Consider the following 23,668-nt stretch of genomic DNA (forward strand, 5'->3'; position numbering starts at 1 on the left):
AGTAGTAGGAGGTAGGGGATGGACCTTAGGAGGACTGAAAGGGATTACAGGGTTAAAGGTTTGTGGGGCTTTGTGAGTGGGAACTGGTTTCTGACTGGGTCACAGGGTTTTTGCGAGAGGGGAAGTCAGAGACCAGAACTCAACGAACCTCTGCCTGAATACCAGGCCTGTATGGGCCCGCTTTCCGGGGGCTGCACCACTTGAGCCACATCTAACCAGGATGTTTTTTGTTAAACCCCTATAATTAAAAAGATTTTTTTTGCATCAGTTGCAAAAAATGAAAAGTTTGGTGATTTCCAGCTTTTCTTGAAAAATTGAAATATTTGGGACAGTGGAATCAGTCCCTCAAGGAAACAATCATTAACTTCTTATCAACGTATAATAAACCTATAGAAAAGTACACAAGTGTGTAACTTGATGTTCACAAGTGAACATTCCCCACTAACCAGCAATCCTATCAACATGCGGAACATTACTAGTATCTCCAAAGTTATTTAATACTACTTATTTAAATCCTACTAATTTATTTAATCCTACTAACAACTTTATGAGGCAGATTATATTACTATCTCCTTTCTAAATACGAGGAAACTGAAGCATAGATAAGTCACCAGGCTAAATACTGAAACTAGCACTTGAAACTAGATCTGCCGTCTGATTCCGAATCCCATAGTCTCCAGAAACGACAGTGAACCGGTAAGTTCGCTTTTAACTACGGTGCAGAGGCCGCCTCCTGCCACGGAAACTTACTTCCGGGCCTCAGAGCCACGGAAACCAACTGCAACCAGGGGTTCGTACGTCAGGCCGCCCGCGCCAGCGCCCGCCCCTCCCGGGCACCGCGACCTGGAGAGCCGCCTGCGGCGTGCTACTCAGTCTCCACACGCGTGAGGGCGCTGTCGCAGCTACAATCAGAGTTCCTTTTTCTGTTGTCGCGATATTCTTAAGGCCGGAAAAACGCAAGATCGAAGGTCACGTAGATGGCACGCCTCGCCCAGTACGCCTAAGTTCTCGCGTGAGTTTAACTTCCGCCCTTTTGGCTCCCTGAGCAGCGCCATGGCGGTCGGCAAGAACAAGCGCCTTACGAAAGGCGGCAAAAAGGGAGCCAAGAAGAAAGTGTAAGTGGATCTTGTCCTGGCCCCCAGCTTTTTGGGGTCATGCTGGGCTCGGCGGGTGGGTTCTGGATGGCGGTGTGGGCCGGATGGTGAGGATGTCAGTTGGATTGCGAGGGCCGTGCAGGGTTGGTAAACCCAGAACGGCGGCCTGGCGGGTATGGGTGCTGCGTCGCCACGGGCCGGCTTCTTTCCTTTGGCCTTCTGGCCTTGTGCGCCCCCCTTTTTGAGCTAAATTGCCGACGCTATTCGGAGCTGGCGTGTTCCGTATTGTGGGCTTCCTGGCCTTGTAAATTCCCCGGGTAATAGAGGGTACTGCTCCCGAGAGCTGGAGTTGAGGAAGTCACTCTTGTTCACCCGGGACCCCGCACCCCTTCCTGTCTTTGGACCAGGTGGGACTTCTGGCGTTCTAATGAGCTCGTGTGAATCTCTGAAGAGCCGGGGTTACCAGTACGTGTCTTCACGTACCAGTAAAGTTCAAGAGACGTGCATGTTATTTGGAGGCAATGCTGCTTGTGTAGCCGAAGAACCGATGGGGAGGGGAGTGTGTACGTTTGTGGTAAACTTTTTCAAAGTGTCCGGTTTGTGTATAGTGAAGCAGACATCGTGGGGAAGAGCTAGGTTTGCAATATGCGCCCCTCACCTCCCTGAGAGGAGTAGGTGGTTCTTACACTCGTTGCTTACATGCCAGTTAGTCATTTAAAATCATTAGAGTGAGGAAAGTTTTAAAAATTCAATAAGAATTACGTGATTTGCGATAAAACTTAAATGTTTTTAAAATACAGGGTTGATCCATTTTCTAAGAAAGATTGGTATGATGTGAAAGCACCAGCTATGTTCAATATAAGAAATATTGGAAAAACATTAGTCACAAGAACTCAAGGAACCAGTGAGTATTTTATTCTTGTTTTGCATTTTTTTAAATTAAGGTCTACTGGTGGGAGAATTAAGGAAATAGCTCTTGGTTGCAGCTTTGGCCACGGTGGTGCTTGTTTCATACAACACTTGTAGAAGAAAGATGGTGCTTTTTTAGAATTACTAAGAAAATGTGCCTAGGTACTTTTGAGTTTCTAGTGAGCATTGTCAGTAAGTCATTGGTGTCCACATGGATTTGGTTAACAGAACCTAGGATCTTTATAATTTACTATTAACTTTCTAAGTTCAAGTTTATGCTCGAATGTTCTTTGTTGGCTTGACTTTATGTGGTTCCTAATGTTAATAAGACAATTTCTTGTTTTATAGAAATCGCATCTGATGGCCTCAAGGGTCGGGTTTTTGAAGTGAGCCTTGCTGATTTGCAGAATGATGAAGTTGCATTTAGAAAATTCAAGCTAATTACTGAGGATGTTCAGGGCAAAAACTGCCTGACTAATTTCCATGGCATGGATCTTACCCGTGACAAAATGTGCTCCATGGTCAAAAAATGGCAGGTGAGAACAAAAGTTCCTTAGCGTGCATGGTGCTTTGGCGTGCATAGCCAAGGATGCCTTGTTACGAAAAGGAGGAGCATATGTAGATTTCATTTCAAATCTTGATGTTTTCTAGCTTTTATTGAGTGCTGACTCTGGGATTGGCACTCTTGAACTTGAGTAAAGCCGTGAGCAAGCCATGACCTCTTACTTAAGTGGAGTTCAAGGTTTATTTATTTACTTGCATTAAAAGTGGGTTATCAGAGTTGCTAAGAGTGGCAGAGCCTCTGGTGTGAGGTTGGAGTCTTTGCTCCATTTCCCAGTTCTGACATAAAGCTTGCTAAGCTTTGATTCCTTTATCTAAAATGGTAGGTAGGTAAGAGTATCTCTTGGAGTTACGAAGATGAAATAAAAGAGCCATTAAACATGCTTGAGCACAGCACTTGATACAAAGCATTTAGAAAGCATTGTTATTACAGGAAATAATTACATTGGTCAGATGTGTTTGGCTAAACATTCAGTTTTGGGATGTTTTGTATATGGGAATGAATGATGACAAAATGTTTCGGTCCCAAATGATACATACTGATTATACCGTTACATTTATTTCTGACATTCCCAGAAGATTTTGTGGTTGAATTTCTGGAAATAGAATTCTAAGGTCCTTTTGCTGTAAGTGTATACTCATTTATAAATTAAAGTATACAACTTACAAAATGCAAAGGAGGTATTTCAGTTTTTGTTGCTACCTAAGGTAATTTTCGTTTAACTTGAGGCAAAAATATGAGTAGTTAGTGGATTTTTTATTACATTTTAGCTGTGAAATTGAATATTTAATCGTCATCAGGCTTTAGTTTGGAACACGAGGACATTTAAAAAATACGCATTTAGTGTTATAGCAGTATACTCAGACACATTCTTTAAAAGAGTAAGTGTAGACTGGAGTCTCTTAGAACTGATTTTCTTATGCAGAGGTGTACAGTTGATTGGTGGGAAGGGTAGGCTGTTAAAGGCTGGCACTTAAAAGATTTGGGGGGCTGGGTGCTGTTGAGATGGGGATAGAGGTGTTACCTAGGGAAGAGAGTTGAGAGGATTTGGTATTTATTAGTTACGAAGGCTAGTAAGATTTGGAGTAACTGGGTAAGTTCACTAAAAGGAAGTTAATTCTTTAGGCTTGTAGTTTCTGTTACTTTATATTGTATGATGAGTACTTGATTTTTCTAGTGTTTTTATATTAGAATTTGAGGGCTATAAGTTGATAACATTAAAACCTGGTACATCTGACAATATCTTTTTTTCACTAGACCATGATCGAAGCTCATGTTGATGTCAAGACTACCGATGGTTATTTGCTTCGTCTATTTTGTGTTGGTTTTACTAAAAAACGCAATAATCAGATTCGGAAGACCTCTTATGCTCAGCACCAACAGGTCCGTCAAATTCGGAAAAAGATGATGGAAATCATGACCCGAGAGGTGCAAACAAATGACTTGAAAGAAGTGGTCAATAAATTGTAAGTGTTTCTTTTCCTCATACCACATAACCCTGAATCTCTGATTATATCTCAAATGAAGGAAAGCATATGAAACAAGGTGGAGTCAGACCTGTATTTAAATCCTGTCTGTGGGGTGCCTGGGTGGCTCAGTCGTTAAAGTGTCTGCCTTCAGCTCAGGTCATGGTCCCAGGGTCCTGGGATCGAGATGGGAAGCCTGTTTCTCCCTCTTCCACTCCCCCTGCTTGTGTTCCCTTTCTCACTATGTCTGTCAATTAAGTAAAATCTTGGGCACCTGGGTGGCTCAGTCGTTGAGCGTCTGCCTTCGGCTTGGGTCATGGTCCTGGAGTCTGGGATCGAGACCCCCATCAGGCTCCCTGCTCCACAGGAAGCCTGCTTCTCCCTCTCCCACTCCCCTTGCTTGTGTTGCCTCTCTTGCTGTGTTTCTCTCTGTCCAAAAAATAAATAAATAAAAAACCCTGTCTGTGAAACTGTCGGGCTATGTCCCTTAAAATGAAAACATGTTAAGTGCTTAGTAAATGTGATTTGGTTTCTTTATCCTTATTTGAATGAAGCAATCTCAAGGCAGATAGTGAGACTTGAAGTATAGGAAATGCTTTTGTCTTAATTAGAAAATATACTGACTAGGCAAAACTTGTTTCCATAGTCAATAATGTATGGGAATAGATGACGACAAGATGTTTTGGTCCCAGATGATGTCCACTGATACAACACTTAACATTTTTCTGATGTTCCCATGCAGTTGCCTAAGAGGGTGGAATAGAAAAGGCAGAAAGGTCAAATGCTAACTTTCCCACTAACTAGCTGTATAATCCAGATCATTTAACCTCCACCTGTAAAGGGGCAATAATAGACTGTCTTACATGAGGATTTGAGTGGATTAAATGAAGTGGGTATTAATATGTATAAGTTTATCCTTTCTATCTTGACTGGTTTGCAGGATTCCAGACAGCATCGGAAAAGATATAGAAAAGGCTTGTCAGTCTATTTATCCACTTCATGATGTCTTCGTTAGAAAAGTAAAAATGCTGAAGAAGCCCAAGTTTGAATGTAAGTGAAAAATAGGATTCCTGAGAGAAAAATTTGTGGCCAGATACATTGGTGTCTTGTTTTTCTGAGTCCAAATGATGGTTTTTTTCTGTCATGCCTATATAATATTGAAGACCCATTGTTTTAAGATAATGGGGTGCTATAACATTTTCTTTCTTTCTTTTAGTGGGAAAGCTCATGGAGCTTCATGGTGAAGGTAGTAGTTCTGGAAAAGCTACTGGGGATGAGACCGGTGCTAAAGTTGAACGAGCTGATGGATATGAGCCACCAGTCCAAGAATCTGTTTAAAAGTCAGACATTTAATGGTGACAAATAAAAAAATCCTATTTGTGATGTTTAATTTCTGATGATTCTTTTTAAATAATGTAGGCTTGGTGAATCAGATACTCTGAACTGATGGTGATGTGAACTTTTCCATACTGTTGTATGGATTTTATCCACTGCTCTGTTACTAAATAGCTGCCAAAAGGTAGTAGTGATCCATTTTAAGCTGTAGTGATCTGGAAATATAGAGGGTTAATAAAAGGAAATCTATTTTTCTTAAGGTTTTATTTATTTGACAGAATACAGGCAGGGGGAGCAGCAGAGGGAGAAGCAGGCTATCGGCTGAGCAAAGAGTCCAGTGTGACCTGAGCCAAAGGCAGATGCTTAACCGATTAAGCCACCCAGGTATCCCTTAAATGGTTCTTGAACCATTTGGAAGGCTTGTTAAAATATGGCAGGACCCTGCCCCCAGAGTTTCTGATTCAATAGTTGTAGGGTAAGACCTGAAAACTTCCAACTTGCTTTTTTTTTTTTGGAAACTTGGGTTTTAACAGTTTCTAGGTGATGGTGATGGCCAGGGACCAGACTTGAAAAATCACTGTACTAGACTGATAGAATAATGGGAAGAGCCCGTCTAAGGTAACTTAAGAGTTTTGGGGTTTTTTCGCTATAGCAGCAAAATGTCACACTGTGTACCAGTATTGTGAAGTTGAACTTGTCTAGAGAAATTGGTTATTGATCACCTGTTAGTAAGTGGGTATTTGATGGTGCCCACTAGCCAGTATTTCCTCCTCTAGTTGTTCACCCGTTCTGTTCTGTAGTCCTTCTCATCTCCAACTTTTTCATTTTTGATCAGCTGATGACCTTAAAATCATTAGAAAATTTAAAGTAGATGAGAGAACTTAAATTCCCACATACATTAGCATTTTTTGCCCTCCCTCTTGCCTAATCAAGGTCATGGCTCTAGCAGTTTTCACCTTGATTGATATTTATTCAAACCCCTTATATAGCAAAACTCAGGGGCGCCTGGGTGGCTCAGTTGGTTAAACCGCTGCCTTCAGCTCAGGCCATGGTCCCAGGGTCCTGGGATCGAGCCCCACGTCGGGCTCCCTGCTCATGCAGGAAGCCTGCTTCTCCCTCTGCCTGCTGCTCCCCCTGCTTGTGCTCTCTCCCTCTCTCTCTGTGTCATATAAATAAATAAAATCTTTAAAAACAAAACAAAACAGAAACTCAAAAAAGTTGACGATTTTTTCTTGGACAATGAGCAGTTTTTTGTTTGATGTTTGAGTAATCCATTTTCTTTGTACCTAATTTTACTTTTAAATTATGAATTAGACACTTTCCCACAAGCTGTTGCTGTGAAGGTTGCCATAACTTTGTTGCTAGGTCTAAATGGTCTATTTATGACCTATATTTTATATTCCTCTAGTGACATTTGACAGTTGCTAGAATCTTAAAAGATTTCCTCCCATGTCAATAGCCACTCTTTACTAGTTCATCTCACACTTTAGTGTTGGAGAAGCTTAGGGCTTAGTCCTTGGACATTTATCAATACTCTTATTTAATATATTAAACTGACATGCAGATTTTTTATTTCTAGCCTGTACCTTTGAACTATAGGTTTGTCTATCCAACTGCTTACTTGACATCTTTACTTCGATATAAAATAGGCATTTCACATTTGACAGGTCTAAAACAGTATTCTGGATCCTAACAGTTTAACCCACACTTATGTTTTAGGCCAAAATCTTCTGCTCATCCTTGATACTCAAAATATATTTGGAATCTCACCATTTCTAACCAACTTCATTGTGATCACTTTTGCCATCATTACTACCTGGATTGTTGCTGCTTACCTGGCCTCCCTAGGTCCCCTCTTAAGGAATTTTAGATGGTCTGTTCACTCAAGGCCCAAACTGATCTTGGCCCTGAGCTCTTATTACCATTCCCCTAACATTTCTAGCCAGGCTGCCCTCACTATTCCTGGATGGGCTGGCTAGGTACATTCTTACCTTAGGGCTTTGGCACTTGTTTTCCCTGTGCGTGGAACACTCTATCCTTACATGCCACAGAGCTTGCTCCTTTACCTCTAAGTCTCAGTAGACCCCGATGATAGGCTTGGCCTATTAAAAATCGTGCCCTATCTGGCATTCCCAATTTCCGGTTACTTTTTCTGTAGTTTTTACTTGTGTCTACGAGAACATTCCATGAGGACTGTTTTTTGGTCTTGTTCACCACTGTACCTCCAGTGCCTAGAAGTTCAGTGTTGGTTGAATAAAGGAAGGAATGACATTCCTGTTAATATCCCATAGTGAAGAAGCAAATGTTTTCAGTAAAAAACATGAGTTGTACATTTGGATCTCAAATGACAGGAGCTTCCTTTCCAGGGTGGACAGAAGTTGTGTCTAACAAAGCGTCACTCTGAGGGTAGGGTCCTGGAATTAAACGGTTTTTATCTTGGGTGTTAGACATTAATGAGAATCAATAGTCAAGCTCCAGTCTGCTACATTTTACAAGTTTTCATTTGAAAATGGTCCCAGAAAGAGTATGTGATTGAATTTTTTAAATGGTTCAGCCTGTCTGATGATGGGTTTAATCAAGTTATCTTTTAGGCCAACTTGAAGGTAGGTGACTTCCAACCAGTGGGAAATACTGTAAAGGGTAATTCTGTTCCGTTTCCCATTTAAGTATCTTAGAAACTTAACACAGATTCTAAGTATTCACATACGGCTTTTCTGTACTTGACTCTTAATTGGAACAATTTTACTTTGGTCTTTTCATTGGAAAACAACTGTCGTAACCAGGGATGTGGGAATCTTCAAAAACAAGACCTTTGTGTTCAGGTATGATTGGATTAGGCAGCAAAACTAACAGTTGATCTGAAACTGGCTTTTGCTTTTTTTAAGTGGCTTTTGCTTCTTGAACGTGTACAGTTGAGTGTTACAAGTGTGTACTAATGTACAAAAGGTGCTTGGAAAAGTATCCTAGATAATTTGGGTGCACATTATGTAATTACACAGGTTTTTAACTGGAAAAATGAGGCAGAAGAGATTGGGATAATGCAGTGTGAGGGTTTTTTTTTTTTTTTTAAGATTTTATTTATTTGACAGAGACACAGAGAGGGAACACAAGCAGGAGGAGTGGGAGAGGGAGAAGCAGGCTTCCCGCTGAGCAGGGAGCCTGATGTGGGGCTTGATCCCAGGACGCTGGGATCATGACCTGAGCCAAAGGCAGATGCTTAACAGCTAAGCCACTCGGGCGCCCCAGTGTGAGGGTTCTGCTTGATATTACTAGCTTTGATGGAGAAAGAAGGCCATGGGCCAAGGGAAGTGGGTGGCCTCTAAAAGCTGGAAAAGACATGGACATTCTCAATGTCACAATGGTACGACAGAATATGCCATCATTATTCATCCCACACTTTATGCACAGTAGTCTAACCATCACCAACATAATTATTGGACTTTTTTTTTTTTAAATGTGACATGGCCCACTAATTTTTAAAAATTTTATTTTTAGAGAGGCAGAGAATGCACGTGTGCGAATGGGGAGAGGGGCAGAGGAGGAGGGAAAGAATCTGAAGCCGACCCAGCATTGAGCTCAAGCTAGACACAGGGCTCAAGGGGCTCAATCTCACCACCATAACTTCATGACCTGAGCCAAAACCAAGAGTCGAACACTTAAACTGACAGAGCTACCCAGGTGCCCTGGCCTACTAAATTTTTAGAGTTGTACTGTTAACATTGCTTGAGCACACTGCCATTACTTATATTCTCCCTCTTAGGCCTTATGTAGGAGTCTAATTGCTACAAGTATATAGGTCCTTAATGCCCACTTCAGTCCTTGCATTAATATAGCTCTGTAGTTAATTTGTTTGAAGCTTGTTCTCTGGTCAATTCCTCAGGAAGTTCTCGTGGCATTATTTTCTGAATTCTTGCATGCTTAGTATAGTTTGTCAGTGTGCTTTATACCTGAAAGTCACTTTTATTGGATAGAACATCCTTGGCTTTTACTTTGAGCATTTTAAATACAATACTGCATTTTCCTGTGGCATAAAACTTTGCTAATGAAGGTCTGATGATAATTTTTCTAATTTTCTTTCCCTTATAAATAAGTTAGTTTGTTTTGGCTAGAAGCCCAAAGAGTTTTTTTAAATCCAGTGAGTTTATAAAATATATCTTGGTAGTTGTTCTGATTGAATAGTGTCAGGTATGCAGAATACTCTGTGAGAATGTAATTTCAATTCTTTGAGGCAGAGTTTTCATAAATTAAGGTTTTTACCATTTGTTCTATTCCCTTGATTTGGTTTCCTTTATTGGGGACTTCTTGCCTGTGATTTCCTGGCAGCTGTTGCCGTCCTTAACTATCCATGTGATAAACAACTTGGGTTGTATTTTTGTAGGATGTGTCAGCTAATTACTGCCCATGGGCTAAATCTAGCCAGTATCTGTTTTTTGATGGCCTGCAAGCTAAGAGTGGTTTTTCCATTTTCATATGGCTGGAAAAAAAAAATTCACATGTGGAAATTTATATGAAATTCAAATCTCAGTATACACAAAGTTTGGAACACAGCTCCACATTCAGCTTTAGGTACTATCAGTTGCCTCTGGCCCTGCAGCGGCAGGCCATCTTTGGCACACTCATCACTCCACACTAAGGGGCAGCACAATGCACACTGCAGCAACACAGTAAGAATGCAAGGTTTCGTATCACCTGAGAAGACCCCTTCAAAGACGCAATGCATAAAATCTCATTACAAATCAGCATCAATAGGTGAACATTTGCAGTTGATGGAGATTGCCGACTTGAACACTTAAGGGAAATGTCACCAACCCCGAAAGAAAGCCGCCTATTATTTTAAAAACAATTACAACTGTTAGTTTAAACTTAATAAAAATTTTGTGGAGATTCTCTGCTCATTATGCCTACCTACTACCCTTAATTTTGCTCCTTGGCCCTTTACATAAAAAGCTTACCGACAACCTGCTATAAATAAGGAAATATACAGCATTCAAGTTAACTGATAGGGTTTGGGCAAAACTTGCAATGGAGAAAAATTGTACTTTCAGAATAAATGTGTGCATGTGTGCACACCTCTGGGTCAGTCCAGCATACTACTGTATATTCTGCTGCTAAGCCTGAGATTGATGTGTACATGCTTGTGCTATAAAGTTTCAAAGATTATCCCATCCAGGGCACTGCTACTTTTAGAAAAGTGTTAATAGGACAAACTCCCTGCCATTCGCCACCAGTGGGTGGGCCAGGATTTAACACAAGGGCCTCTACCCTTTGATGTCTAGTATTTTCACTATATAGATGTCCTATTAGTTGGTTAAGTCAGAACCCTTAATCTCATAGGCCTTGACTGGTCTTTATCACCCTTCCAACAAGGGTGTTTGATAACCTCCAGTAAAAATCAGGGGCCTGCTCACCACCTAGTTTCGTGGGACTGTGCGTGGGTTTAGAATGTTTAATCCCTTTAGTAATCAAGAGAAGTCTCTTTGACCTGCCACAAAAGGAGGCCCAACTCCTTAGATGCTTTGGGTATTGGAGACAGCATATGTTTCAGTAAATGGGCCTTCCTGGTCAAGTAAAAATTGGAGCAGCTTTAGCATCTTCATTTTTCATGAACTGGTGACAGTTACTCTTGGGAAACCATGTCTCTCACCCCACTGCCTGAAAGCACAGCTGCTGGCTCATGGGGGCCCTCACTTCGAAGAGATCCCCTAAATACTCCCCTAAATACACAATTCAGATTGTGTGGTGGCTCAGCTAAGTTGAAAGCTGATGGTACTCATTATGCTATGCAGAACTAAAGTGTGGTCACCGCTCAGTGAGCTGAATTCAAGGTGGTTCTCATAGATCTGTCAATTTTTCCCTTGATGAACAATCTCCTTTGCTGACCTTTGCCCACGGCCTAGCCATCTGGTCTGCCACTTGAAAGACTATTCAGGCAGATTAAAAACATCCCTTTTTTAGGGCTGTAAATTGTGGGAACAAATTGTGGCTACTGATTGGACCATCTGGTAAAGGCCAGCTCTGACATGATCTAGTAGAATCAAGCTACCAATCAAGCCCACACCACCCAGATTGACACGACCTAGTAGAATCAAACTACTGATGAAGCCCGCATTGCCCAGACTGCCCCCACACATGGCGACGCATTCACCATTAAGGGCTGTGCACACAGTAAAGAACTCTTTCTCATGCATGCCAGACGTGTGACTCTGCCAAAAGTTGGCTCATGTGTCCCAAGGTGAATGAAGGCAGACTGACTACTGACAGACGGACTCCACTGGACTACATTGTCACCACTCAGGGTAATTGATGATGCCTCAGCACCACTGATACATTTTTAGGTTATGATGTTGCTGTTCCAGTTTGGTCAACTGACTACACAACTGTAGCCCTTGAAACTAGTATCATATGTGCCATGTTCTTAGTTTTCCAGAGCACTTGCAATCTGGCGTTGGGGCACTTTTTGTTACAAAGGCCACTTAGCAGAGCATCTGAAGGATATTTCATGGCTTTCTGCCACCCACAGATATCTAGCATTGCTGGGCATTGAGAACAAGTTTTCTGATTCTACCACCCTCACTTCCTCCTGGTTCTACACACCTGAGTAAGGTAGTTGGGGGTCACAGAATATGGAAATCCCCAGAAAAGGATCATCTCTCGGCTGCCTTCTGGGTGATAATCAGGACAAAAGGTCTGGGTCAAAGTGGGGATGACTGGAGAAAAGATGAAATTATAAATGTCTCCCCTGGCCTGGCATCGGAGGAGAGAACACCTTAGATCCTGAGAGGGAGGGCAGGGCAGCAGTTAATGTACTCGTTGTTACCTAGATCATTCCCAGTCTTGGCACTATTAATATTTTAGGCCAGATAATTCAATGTTGTGAGGGGCTGTTTTGTGCACTGTGGGCTGTTTAGCAGTATCATTGGTGTCTACCCATTAGATGCCAGTAGCACCTTTCCCCCAGTTGTGACAAAAAGGTCTTTGGACATTGCCAAATGTCTCCTGGGAGAAAAAAAATTGCTCCCAGTTGAGAACAGCTAAAGTTAATCCAAAACTTCTACCTCACTTACATGGCAGTTGCAGCTGAGTCTGACCTGCTACTGGGTTCCTCATCTGTGTCCATGTGCCAAGAAAACAAGATAGACATGGTTGGTCCTGAACTATTCTGCTATGCCTGATGCCATCAACCGCAGCTTCCAAATGCAAAATGTGTACAAACTGGCAGATCAACACAACCTTGATTCAATTTGGCTGATCACATGCTTGTGATGTCTGAGTGGCTCTGGGTAATGCCCAAAATGGCACCTGGAACTGCAACTATTTGGTGACACTGTCCATGTGACTCAAACCAATGTGATGATAATCCAATCAGGGCTGACAACAAATTCTCAAGTGACCTTTGCCCTTTTGGTTATATTTTTGGATGGAAAAAAAAATGGGTCATGAGATGGCTCTCCACTGGGGATGGGGGTTGCTTTTTTGCCCCTCTATTGCCCCTCTAATTATTGACAACGACACCAAAGATTAGCAGATAAGCTGAAACTCACTTGCACTGTTCATAATGAATAATGGCCTGGCCTTAGAATACATCATGGCTACCTCAATAAGAGCTACTGCTACCCTCTTGGGCTTAATCACAGATGGCGAAGTGTGGAACTCTGGAGAGAATGAGGTCAATACCACACGTTGGCTTCATCTGTTGCTTCAAGTCTAACTGATGATAGTCTTAAGTTAAATGTGCTGTGAGATTCTAACCTCTGCTGATTAATCAGAGTGGTTGATGGAGGAGCATATTCGTGTAAAAATTAGGATTTGGCTAAGAACATGTCCCAGTGAGGAGTGAATTTTGAGAAGCAATCTGCTATAGAGCCCAAGTATCCCTGCAGGTTCTCGTTGAGTATGCCAAGAATACAATTCTTTGCCTGCTCTTTACCTGGGCCATTTCTTAAGTTTGTGTCTGCATCCTTGTGAGCAATCTTGAGGGATGATGTAATGTCTCCCCCTGGAAAAAGGGCAGGCTTGCTTCCATTTACTACACAAATGCTAAATCTTAGTGTTCCTCTTTTGTAATGCAACCCACTATATGGTGGGCCCTTTGCTCTACCTCTGTGGGATTTGAAGGGCATGGGAAACTGGAACAAATGAACACGAGGCTTCGGCTATTGGTTTGCTATGAGTAATAAAATCCTTTTATTTCTGACCCAGGAGTCTCATGTCTTTTGCCAGCATCCATGAAACTGTGACAGGCTAACTTCCCAGCTTATAAGTTGGGTAAAATGTCAAACACTGCACAGTCTTGACGCTTTCTCCTCAAATTATTTTGAAGCAAATTTCGGATATTAAAAGTATTTCAGCATGTATCTCTAAAACAATTCCTTAAAAACATAACCACAATCCTATTAACACACTTCTAAATTTCAATAATTCTTTAATAGTATTAAATATCCAGTTACACCAATTTAATTGGTGATTAATCCTCTGATGGATATAATACTGTGATAAGCAATGCAAGTGTGAAAGCAAGGGTAGTGAACTTCCAATTGCTAAGACCATTCAGGAAGTCAAGGTTAAATTATTGCAGGTGTCATTAGCTCTTTGTTTGTAGAACTGTAATTGTTTTGTTCAAAAGAAAATATAATTCACTACAGAGGCAGAAACTGACAATACCATTGGACTGTTTTAAACCAAATGCTGGGGGTGCCTGAGTGCCTCAGTTGGTTAAGTATCTGCCTTCGGCTCAGGTCATGATCCCGGGGCCCTGAGATGGAGCCCTGTGTTAGGTTCCCTGCTCAGTGGGGTGTCTGCTTCTCCCTCTCCCTCTGCCCTTCCCCCTGCTTGGGCTCTCTTGCTCTTTCTCTCAAAATAAATAAAATCTTAAAAAAAAAAAAAAGAACAAACCAAATGCTGGTAAGGATTGGAGTAACTGGAACTCTCAAGTATCACTAATGGAGTGTAAAATGGTACAAAACTTTGGAAAACAGACAGCCTTTATTTTTTTAAAGATTTATTTTAGAGAGAACAAGTGTGTGAGCAAGCAAGTGTGAGCGGAGGGAGTGGCAGAGGGAGACTCTCAGACACAGTCCTCACTGAGCTAGGAGCCTGATGCAGGGCTCGATCCTAGGACCCTGAGATCATGACCTGAGCTAAAATCAAGAGTCGGCCACTTAACCTTAAACTGAGCCACGCACGTGCCCCAAACAGGCAGCTTTTTAATAAAATTAAATATATATCTATTTCACCCCTTAAGAATTTTACTCCTAGATTTTTTTTTAAAGATTTTATTTATTTATTTGAGAGAGAGAGAGCATGAGAGGGAAGAGGGTCAGAGGGAGAAGACGACTCCCTGCCGAGCAGGGAGCCCGACGTGGGACTCGATCCCGGGACTCCAGGATCATGACCTGAGCTGAAGGCAATCACTTAACCAACTGAGCCACCCAGGCGCCCTTACTCCTAGATTTTTATCCAAGAAAAATGAAATCCTATGCGTACATAAAGACTTCAAAATGTTAATACTACTAGTCAATGATAAGGCTGGGGTGGGAATGTACAAACCAGCTTTATTCATAATAGCTGAAAACTAGAAAAAAAATCAATGGGATAAATTGTGATGTATGCATATGATGAAATATTACTGAGAAATAAAAGGGAACAAGTTATATTACACCAAACATGGATGACTCTCAAAAATATGTTGAGCAAAAGAAGCCAGAAGACTAGATACTATGTTATTTCATTTTTATGACATTCTAGAACAGGCAAAACGAATCTTTGGTGATAGAAATCAGAACAGTGATTGCCTCTGCAGGGGGAAGGCGGTGGGGGAGGAGAGTAGGATGTGATGACTGACTGGAAAGGGGCATGAAACTTCCTATGGTGATGGAAATGTTCTATTTATTGATGGTTATGAGTGTACAGAATTGTCAAAACTCACAGAACTGTATACTTAGTATCTATACATTTTATGCAAATTATGCTCCAATTAAAAAAAAATGGGTCTAACCAGCTAGGTCACGGACTTGCTGCATTTTAGTGTCTGTCCCATTCTGGGATATGCTTTCCACACTATGAACTTACTCCTTCATACCTACTTATGTCTGGAACCAAACCTGAATACACTTCTTTGTCATGGGCTTCTTGGCCACCATGGGATTCAGGATGTTGGCTCCATGTATGGCTCTGCATGGTGGCTTGGGCATCACCTCCAGGAATCACGCTAGATCTGATAATGTCCAACATTCCAGTGGTTATGGTTATTATTGCCATCTATGGCCTGATGGCAGTGGTCCTTATTACCAAATCGTAAAGAAGAAAATCTTACTTTGTGCAGTTGGACAGCAGCTTGAGTGATTTGGCTGCTGGCTTTGTGGGGATCAGTATGCGGGGTCTTCTCGGCAGTCCTACTTGTGAGTGTATAATTCTGACTCTCATCTTTCCAGAGGTACTGTTTCTTGGGTCTCATCTCATCATTTGCCCTTATTCTCTTTATCAAGTAGTCCCTCCTTGTGTCCATCAAATAGAATATGCTGGCCATCTAGCGGCCATCTGGCCTGATCTAGCAGGAACAGCCTGACACACTTGCATAGGGGCAAGCATCCCGCTTAGCAGTTAGTCTTCTGGACGCATGGTGCTTTAGCGCCCTGTAATCTGTTGCTCTCTGACCTTGCCCCAAACTGTCTTATTGCAGTGGACAACTAAGCCTTCTCATAGCACAGCCAGACCCCTCTGACCAGCAAAGATGCAGGCCTCTGTCTGTTCACCAGTATTCAGCTTCCCCTACAGTGCTCTGTATATATATATAAATGAATTGGATGATTTTTTTCATCACTGTATATTTATTTTTTAATAGCTTTGACATTTCATGTCTAAGAGAAGACACCACTGTCTCTCCTTAGTACAGGCATAGCTCATTTTATTGTACTTCATTGCACTATGTAGATACTGTGTGGTTTTTGTTTGTTTTTGTTTTTGTTTTTTACAAATTAAAGGTCTGTGGCAACCCTGCATCGGGCAAGCCTATCGGTTCCACAGTTCCAACAGCATTTGCTCACTTTGTGTCTCTGTGCCACATTTTGGTAAGTCTTGCAATATTTCAAACTTTTTCATTATTATTTTAGTTATAATGCTGAATTATAATCAGTGATCTTTGATATTACTATTATATTGTTTCCCTGAGACCCAACAATGTTGAAATGAGGCCAATAACCCTACAATGGCCTCTAAGTGTTCAAGTGAAAGGAAGAGTTGCATGTCTCTCACTTTAAGTCAAAAGCTAGAAATGATTGTTTAGTGAGGAAGGCATGTCGAAAGCTGAGATGGGCCAAAAGCCAAGCTTCTTGCATGAAAGTTAGCAGAACTGTGAATTCAAAGGTAAAGTTCTCAAAGGAAATTAAAGGTGCTATTCCAGGGAACACATGAATGGTAAGAAAAGTGAAACAGCCTTACTGATGATATGGAAAAAGTTGGAGTGGTCTGGATGGGAGATCAAACCAGCCACAACATTCCCTTAAGCCAAAGCCTAATCCAGAGCAAGGCCCTAACTTCTTTAATTCTATGTAGGCTGAGAGAGATAAGGAAGCTGGACAAGATAAGTCTAGAGCCAGCAAAGGCCAGCTCATCAGGGTTAAGGTAAGAAGCCATCTTCACAACGTCAAAGTGCAGGATGAAGCAGCAAGCGCTGATGGAGAAGCTGCAGCAAGTTCTCCAGAAGATCCAGCTAAGATCATTCATGAAGGTAGCTACACTGAACAATAGATTTTCAATGTAGATGAAACACCTGTATATTGGGAGTAAAACATCATCCAGAACTTTCATAGCTAGAGAGAAGTCAATGCCTGGCTTCAAAATTTCAAAGGACAGGCTGACTCCCTTGTTGGGGGCAAAGGCAGCTGGTAACTTTAAAGTTGAAGCCAATGTTCATTTACCATTTCCCAAATCCTACAGCCCTTATGAGTTATGGTGAATCTACTCTACCTCTGCTTTATCAGTGGAACAACAAAGCCTGGATGACAGCACATCTGTTTACAACACGGTTTACAGAGTATTTTAAGCCCACTGTTGAGACCTACTGCTCAGAGATTTCCTTTCCAGATATGACTGCTCACTGACAATGCACCTGGTCAGCCAAGAGCTCTGATGGAGATGGACAACATCAGTGTTTTCATGTCTGCTAACACAACATCCATTCTATGGCCCATGGATCAAGGAATAATTTCAACTTTTGAGTGTTCTCATTAAGAAACACATTCCATAAGGCTATAGCTGCCAAAGATAGTGATGGATCTGGGCAAAGTAAGTTGAAAACGTTCTGAAAGGATTCAACATTCTGGATACCATTAAGAACATTCGTGATTCATGGGAAGAAGTCAGATATCAACATGAACAGAAGTTTAGAAGAAGTTGGTTCCAGTTCTCAAGGATGACCTTGAGGAGTTCAAGACTTCAGTGGAGGAAGTCACTGCAGATGTGGTGGAAATAGCGAGAGAACCAGAATTAGAAGTGGAGTCTGAAGGTGGGACTGAATTGCTGCCATCTCATGGTAAAACTTTAACAGATGAGGAGTTGCTTCTTACGGGTGAGGAAGACAGTGGTTCTTGAGATGGAATCTACCCCAGTGAGGATGCTGTGAAGATTGTTGAAATGATAACAAAGGATTTAGAATATTCTGTAAATTTAGTCTGAGAAGACTGACTCCAATTTTGAAAGTTGTTCTACTCTGGGTAAAATGCTATTGATTAGCATCACATGCTACAGAGAAATCGTTCATGAAACGAAGAGTCAATTAATGTGACAAACTTCACTGTTGTCCTATTTTAAGAAATTGCCCCAGCCACCCCAGCCTTCAGCAGCCACCACCCTGGCCACTCAGCAGCCATCAACACTGAGGCCAGACCCTCCACCAGCAAAAAGATTATGACTTGCTGAAAGTTCAGATATGGTTAGCATTTTTTAGCAATAAAGTATTTTTAAGTTAAGGTATGTACATTTCTTTAAACATAATGCTATTGCACATTTAATAGACTATGGTATAGTGTAAACATAACTTCTATATGTGCTGGGAAACCAGAATATTCATTTAACTTGCTTTACTGTGATATTTACTTTATTGCAGTGGTCTGGAACTGAACCTTCAATATCACCGAAGTATGTCTGTACAGAGCAATCTTAGGTAACACTACTGAATTGAAGGGTTAGTTACATGCTCTGATGCTCTTTGGAAGTAACAAATCTGCTCTTCAGCTGTTGGCTGCTTGGGATCGGGAGAACATTGTGGTGGGCCTCAGTGGTCCTCTGAGTCAGGGCTCTATTGAATAAACAAACTTAATTATGAGTGAAGAAATAAATGTCACTGTCCTTTTTATTTTAATTGTAAAGAAGAACTAAATATGGGTATTGTGGTATTAAGACTGTCAGTTGATTTCTGTTAAAAGAGGATAGACAACCAATAGGTAATTTTCCTTTCTAAATTTCCTTTCCTTTCTAAACTCTTCTAAAGGAATTTGACTCACTACCTCTCCTGAAAAATATTTCAATGAGTTATTGGCTCATTGAAATATTGGCTCTCTCACCATGAGATGTCAGTATTTGAAGATAAACAATCCATGGCTTACATACAATTAAGATTCTTTAAAAAAAAAAAAAAAAGTCCAGAATGTATCCCAGACTCTGAAATATAAATTTATTAGCTTAACAGTGCCTGAGTTAATCTATTAGACTCCAAAATACTGTAACAGTGTTTTGCACTACACGTGTATGAAAACCTAGGTTTAGGAATTTTTGCTCTTACCAAGAGCACAGCCTCACAGAAACATCTTTTCATGATCTGATGTTTCAGGCATTCATAAATTCCCTATTAAGCCTAAAAGGAATCCCCATTAATGGATCAGTTCATGTTTGAGCTTTTAGGTAACATCAATATAAACTGTCTACGCAAAATTAAGAAGCTAAGCAGAAATTCTCTTATTTTCTTGAAGAGAAATAAATTTAAGGCTTTAATTTATTCTCTGCAACTCTTTTTTTTTAAACTGGTATTTGTATGCATGTATGTGGTATGTTCAGTTAGCCACTGTATAGTACATCATTAGTTTTTGACAGTGTTCAGTGATTCATTAGTTGTGTGTAACACCCAGTGCTCATCACAACACATTCTGCAACTCATTCTAATTATGTATTATACCTGATCAGCTATGTTTATATTTATAAGAACAATAAAACAGATCAAATCTACTTGTTTAATTGCTAAAGAGAAATGTATCATTTTAGCACAACAAATGGGAAAATCACTCAATTGGGAATCAGTAGAGCTAGCTAGGTTTTGCTTTAGGCTCTGCCATACCTTTATGACCTTAGGCAAATCATTTAACCTCTGCAGGTTGAGTTCTGGTCTGAGGCCGACTCTTCTGTGGTTTAACAGGATGAGCTTGCAATTAGGAGAGAGGCCCCTAGATGGTGCTGTTGTTCTGATTTAGGCTTTGTATTTTTTTTTCCCCTCTATAATATACAGTGAAGTAAAAAAGGCATAGGTTAGAAAATGATTTCCTGGGTGCCTGGGTGGCTCAGTCAGTTAAGCGACTGCCTTCAGCTCAGGTCATGATCCTGGAGTCCCGGGATTGAGTCCCACATCGGACTCCCTGCTCAGCGGGGAGTCGGCTTCTCCCTCTGACCCTTCCCCCTCTCATGTGCTCTCTCTTTCATTCTCAAATAAATAAAATCTTTAAAAAAAATGATTTCCTATTAGTTCTGAAAAAATTCACTGTTAAGTATTCAAAATGGCATTGAGTTATGAATCATATGGCCCAAGTGCATCTGGCATTAATGTAAAGGAATTAACCATAAAAACGAATAAACCATTAATGACTATAATGAATTATCTCCTATTATAATTAGCCCAAACATCCATCACTATTTCTCTAGGTATATGTATCTAAGCCTAAGAAACTGAATAAAAACCAAAAAATTATTGTTAAGACTTGATGTATAACAAATACTATAGAAAAAAAATTTTTTTCCAAATGCTCGTTCTAACAATAAATCTTGATAAATGCACTGATTGTTTTTCACTATGACTGTTTCAGGCTATATTTAAAACCTGTGATTTCCATGAGCACAATGACAGATATATTAACCCCCCAGCTATGTGAACAAGGACATCTTTTTAAAAACTCTTAAGTATTTCAAAAGGATGAGAATAATTTATTAAGACTTCTCTAGGGGCGCCTGGGTGGCTCGGATGGTTAAGTGTCTGCCTTCAGCTCAGGTCATGATCCCAGGGTCCTGGGATTGAGCCCCACATCGGGCTCCTGGCTCAGTGGGGAGCCTGCTTCTCCCTCTCCCCCTGCTCATGCTCTCTGTGTCTCTGTGTTTCAAATGAATAAATAAAATCTTAAAAAATAAAAATAAAAAAAATAAACTACTTCTCTAGTTTCAACCCACTAAAGAAAAAGAATTTGAAGATTCTAGTTTGAGTAGGCTTGGTTGTACAATATCAGGTTTCACCTAAAATTATGGAAAGGAAAAAGAGTACATTCCTATTTCTCCCCTATGAAATTCACTGAGTATAAAAATTACGTTCAATCATTATAAGAGAACAAGAAGGTACCTATGAAAACCCATTCTGAGCAACATCTTGGCTTCTTGTCAGTTGAGTGGGTAATAAGTAGCAAGCAAAAAATTTGCCATGAAGGAGCAAAATGATACAAAACTTTGGGTTTTGTTTCAATAAAGATTTCTGTCAACAAGTTGAAGAGGAAAGATATTGGATCTTGGTGTATCCAAGACAGTATTGCTATGTGTGAAAGCTTTCCATTGAACTAACCAATCTACCAATCAACCAACCAACCAATCAACTTTTGTTGAGCCCTATATCATGCAAAGGGTTGGAGATATTAAGGTACCATCTCCATTCTCAAAAGACTCAGTCTAGTATGAGAAAAGGACTTTAAAAAGTTCAGTTCAGTTTATTATAGTGTCAAGTAGATTTACAACTATTGCACTTACCATTCTAACACAAGGCCAAAATTTAAGAGGGATATTTTTCTCCAATAAAGCTAGGCTTTCACGATCTTTGAAAAATGATGTCAAAATTACACAAGCAAAATAATATACCTCATGTCCTATTCCAGACACATCGCCCACTTCCTGCTGTTGAGCACCTTGCTGCAAATAAGAATTCAGTGGAGATAATGCTCTAAGTCACTATTTCTCATGAAATTACTCTTAAGTGAGATTTGACAAGAGTTTTCTTTATACTGTCCTCTTTAACCAAAATGTAAGAGAAACAGCTCCCATACTCCAAAATCAATTATAACCGGGTAACTGGAAGATGAAGTTCCATCAAAGACAAAGTAAACATCTCCTCCCTTACAGAACCCCACATGGTGTTCACATAATTTTTGACAACTGGCTGCCTAACTTTTTGGACAGTGGGAAACAATGACGAAAGCTAAAAAGTGGCCAAGCATATGAAACTCTTCTCAAAAATGGAAGAACATCGTGAAGGTTGTTGGGGAAGTGTTTTACATTTCCAATGAAATTCTATTCCATTGATCTGTCTGGAAGATTGTCTTCGACCTATTTGGCTTAAGCCCGTAAGCTGTAATTGATTCAGTCACATAAAGAACCACTTTTATCTTAAGTCTGGAATGTGTAACAAATGGATAGCAGGAACGTGGCTTTTTATTTACTCTAATAATTTGCGCAGGAATAAGCTGGGGGAAAAATACCCAAAGAAGTATCAGCCTTGGGCCTTAAGTTATTTTTCATTCCAATTATAGTGGAAAGAAATAAGCTGTGGGGGTTTGGTGTTTTCTGTCTTAACAGTTGCTCTGTATTCTGAGATATATGTGATTCATAATGTACCACTATAACAAGACACAGTTTTTATATATTACTGGGGTAACACAAAGAAAATGGATTTTTCTTTGGGCACCAGTAAGTGTCGAAAGAATGATTGCAGATTCAGAAAATGTGCTTTATAATAACCACGATAGCATAAAGTATACATGGAAGAAAGAAGGTGTGGCAGGTACGTGGTAGGGTTAGTTGTATTAGCAAGGCATTTCAGGATGGTTTTGGTTCTTTTGACTAAGATACATCAAATTTTAACCCCCTTTAAATCCTTGGACAAAGGGAAAAATACTTGACAACACGAGGAGCATTTGATGAACACGAGCTGATTCACCAAGTGCTTATAAAGGCTCCAGCTAGTTAATAAACTGCCTCACCTGAAGCAAAGATTTGCCCTGGTAATAAGGATAATGCGCTTAAATGGTTAGAATTAATCTGAATGTCAAAAATGAAATTTAGATTACCAACCATGTCCTGATAGTTACAGCACAGAGAATATAAAATGTCCTCTTTTTAAACTAAAGTAAAAAATGAAGAAGCACGGTTAATTTCCTTGTGCTGATGCAAAGATGTCCAAGTGCAACATCTGCTCATAAGCCTCCCCATGCTGCCACGGCACCCAACGCTTTCCCTGGGGGAAGTGTGTACTTGCCTTGCTGATCCTGCCTGACGTCCTCCTTGGTAGGATACCGGGGTGGTTCATGGGTTTCTACATACATGTATCAGTTACTCTGAATGAAAGAGGACTACAAAACCTAGACGTATTCTGCTTTCAGAAAATTGTAGTGTACCATGTACATAGATATTTCTTTCAGTTTACAAAAATAGTGCAAAAACATATCTGATAGTCAAAGTGATAGTTCAAGTGAGTTCTTGTGCCAAAGAACACAGTCAAGCTTCACCTTTAGCTGACTTGTAAAAACTGAACATAGTTTTTGGGAAATATTCCAGATTTTCCCATTAGTTCTCCACTCATCCAGTCATCATCTACAGATTCCAGCTCTGTTATGATGTCTCCAGCCTGTCAGAATACAGAAATTGGAAATAATGATTATTTTCTGTTGAGAATAAGCATGGTAAGCAGCCTCCTTGGAGAGGCATGGTTAATCTTCTCTTGATGTCACTCACTGATCTTGATTTGCCCAGTGGATTAAATGATATGCCCCACAGATGATCTAGACCTTAACGACACCATGTGCTTGTATGCCTCTTCTCAAAGCCCCTTCCTTCACTGTTTTATCACCCTCACTGCACCTTTATTTTCCCGCTTGCATTTTGTGCCCCCCCAAATTCACTACTCCTAATCCAAAATTCTTCTTTAAGAACAGTCCTAGATGTCATATAGGTTGTATCTATTTTTTTCATTTAACAATTATTTATTGAGCACCCAATATGTGTCAGACACTGTTCTGAGTATTACGCATACAGCAAGGAACAAAGGCCTCATTTTAGAGTAGGGAAGCAAA

The 23,668-nt window shown here is 40.5% G+C and overlaps 2 protein-coding genes and 2 non-coding genes across 17 annotated transcripts in view; 3 read left to right on the plus strand and 1 right to left on the minus strand.

The window, feature by feature from the left end:
- The first annotated feature begins 957 nt into the window (after window positions 1-957).
- On the plus strand, window positions 958-5,620 carry RPS3A (ribosomal protein S3A). 2 transcript variants are annotated; one of them, XM_025874301.2, is made up of 7 exons: window positions 1,032-1,115; window positions 1,502-1,657; window positions 1,895-1,998; window positions 2,352-2,539; window positions 3,823-4,031; window positions 4,972-5,081; window positions 5,248-5,620. In XM_025874301.2, the coding sequence occupies exons 3-7, from the start codon at window positions 1,944-1,946 to the stop codon at window positions 5,367-5,369; spliced, it is 684 nt and encodes a 227-aa protein (XP_025730086.1). In that variant the 5' UTR covers window positions 1,032-1,115; window positions 1,502-1,657; window positions 1,895-1,943; the 3' UTR covers window positions 5,370-5,620. The 2 variants fall into 2 exon arrangements, with proteins under 2 accessions (XP_025730085.1, XP_025730086.1); XM_025874300.2 differs by lacking the exon at window positions 1,502-1,657 and having other exon boundaries at window positions 958-1,115.
- LOC112826248 (small nucleolar RNA SNORD73) lies at window positions 3,063-3,135 on the plus strand. Its single transcript, XR_003208879.1, has one exon. It is a non-coding gene; the product is annotated as a small nucleolar RNA SNORD73 (small nucleolar RNA).
- LOC112826249 (small nucleolar RNA SNORD73) lies at window positions 4,693-4,764 on the plus strand. The gene has a single exon (XR_003208880.1). It is a non-coding gene; the product is annotated as a small nucleolar RNA SNORD73 (small nucleolar RNA).
- A 15,673-nt stretch (window positions 5,621-21,293) lies between the features above and the next one.
- The window catches only part of SH3D19 (SH3 domain containing 19), a 176,025-nt gene continuing 173,650 nt past the window's right edge, over window positions 21,294-23,668 (minus strand). For all 13 annotated transcript variants that reach the window (XM_073892365.1, XM_073892354.1, XM_073892357.1 and 10 more), the window contains one exon: window positions 21,294-23,223. In XM_073892365.1, the coding sequence (XP_073748466.1) occupies window positions 23,107-23,223 (117 nt within the window). In that variant the 3' untranslated portion in view covers window positions 21,294-23,106. The remainder of the gene's footprint in view (window positions 23,224-23,668) is intronic.

Source organism: Callorhinus ursinus, unplaced genomic scaffold, assembly GCF_003265705.2.
Source record: "Callorhinus ursinus isolate GAN/ISIS: 27379988/994484 unplaced genomic scaffold, GSC_fseal_2.0 scaffold4, whole genome shotgun sequence".
In the NCBI taxonomy this organism is placed as follows: Eukaryota; Metazoa; Chordata; class Mammalia; order Carnivora; family Otariidae; genus Callorhinus; species Callorhinus ursinus.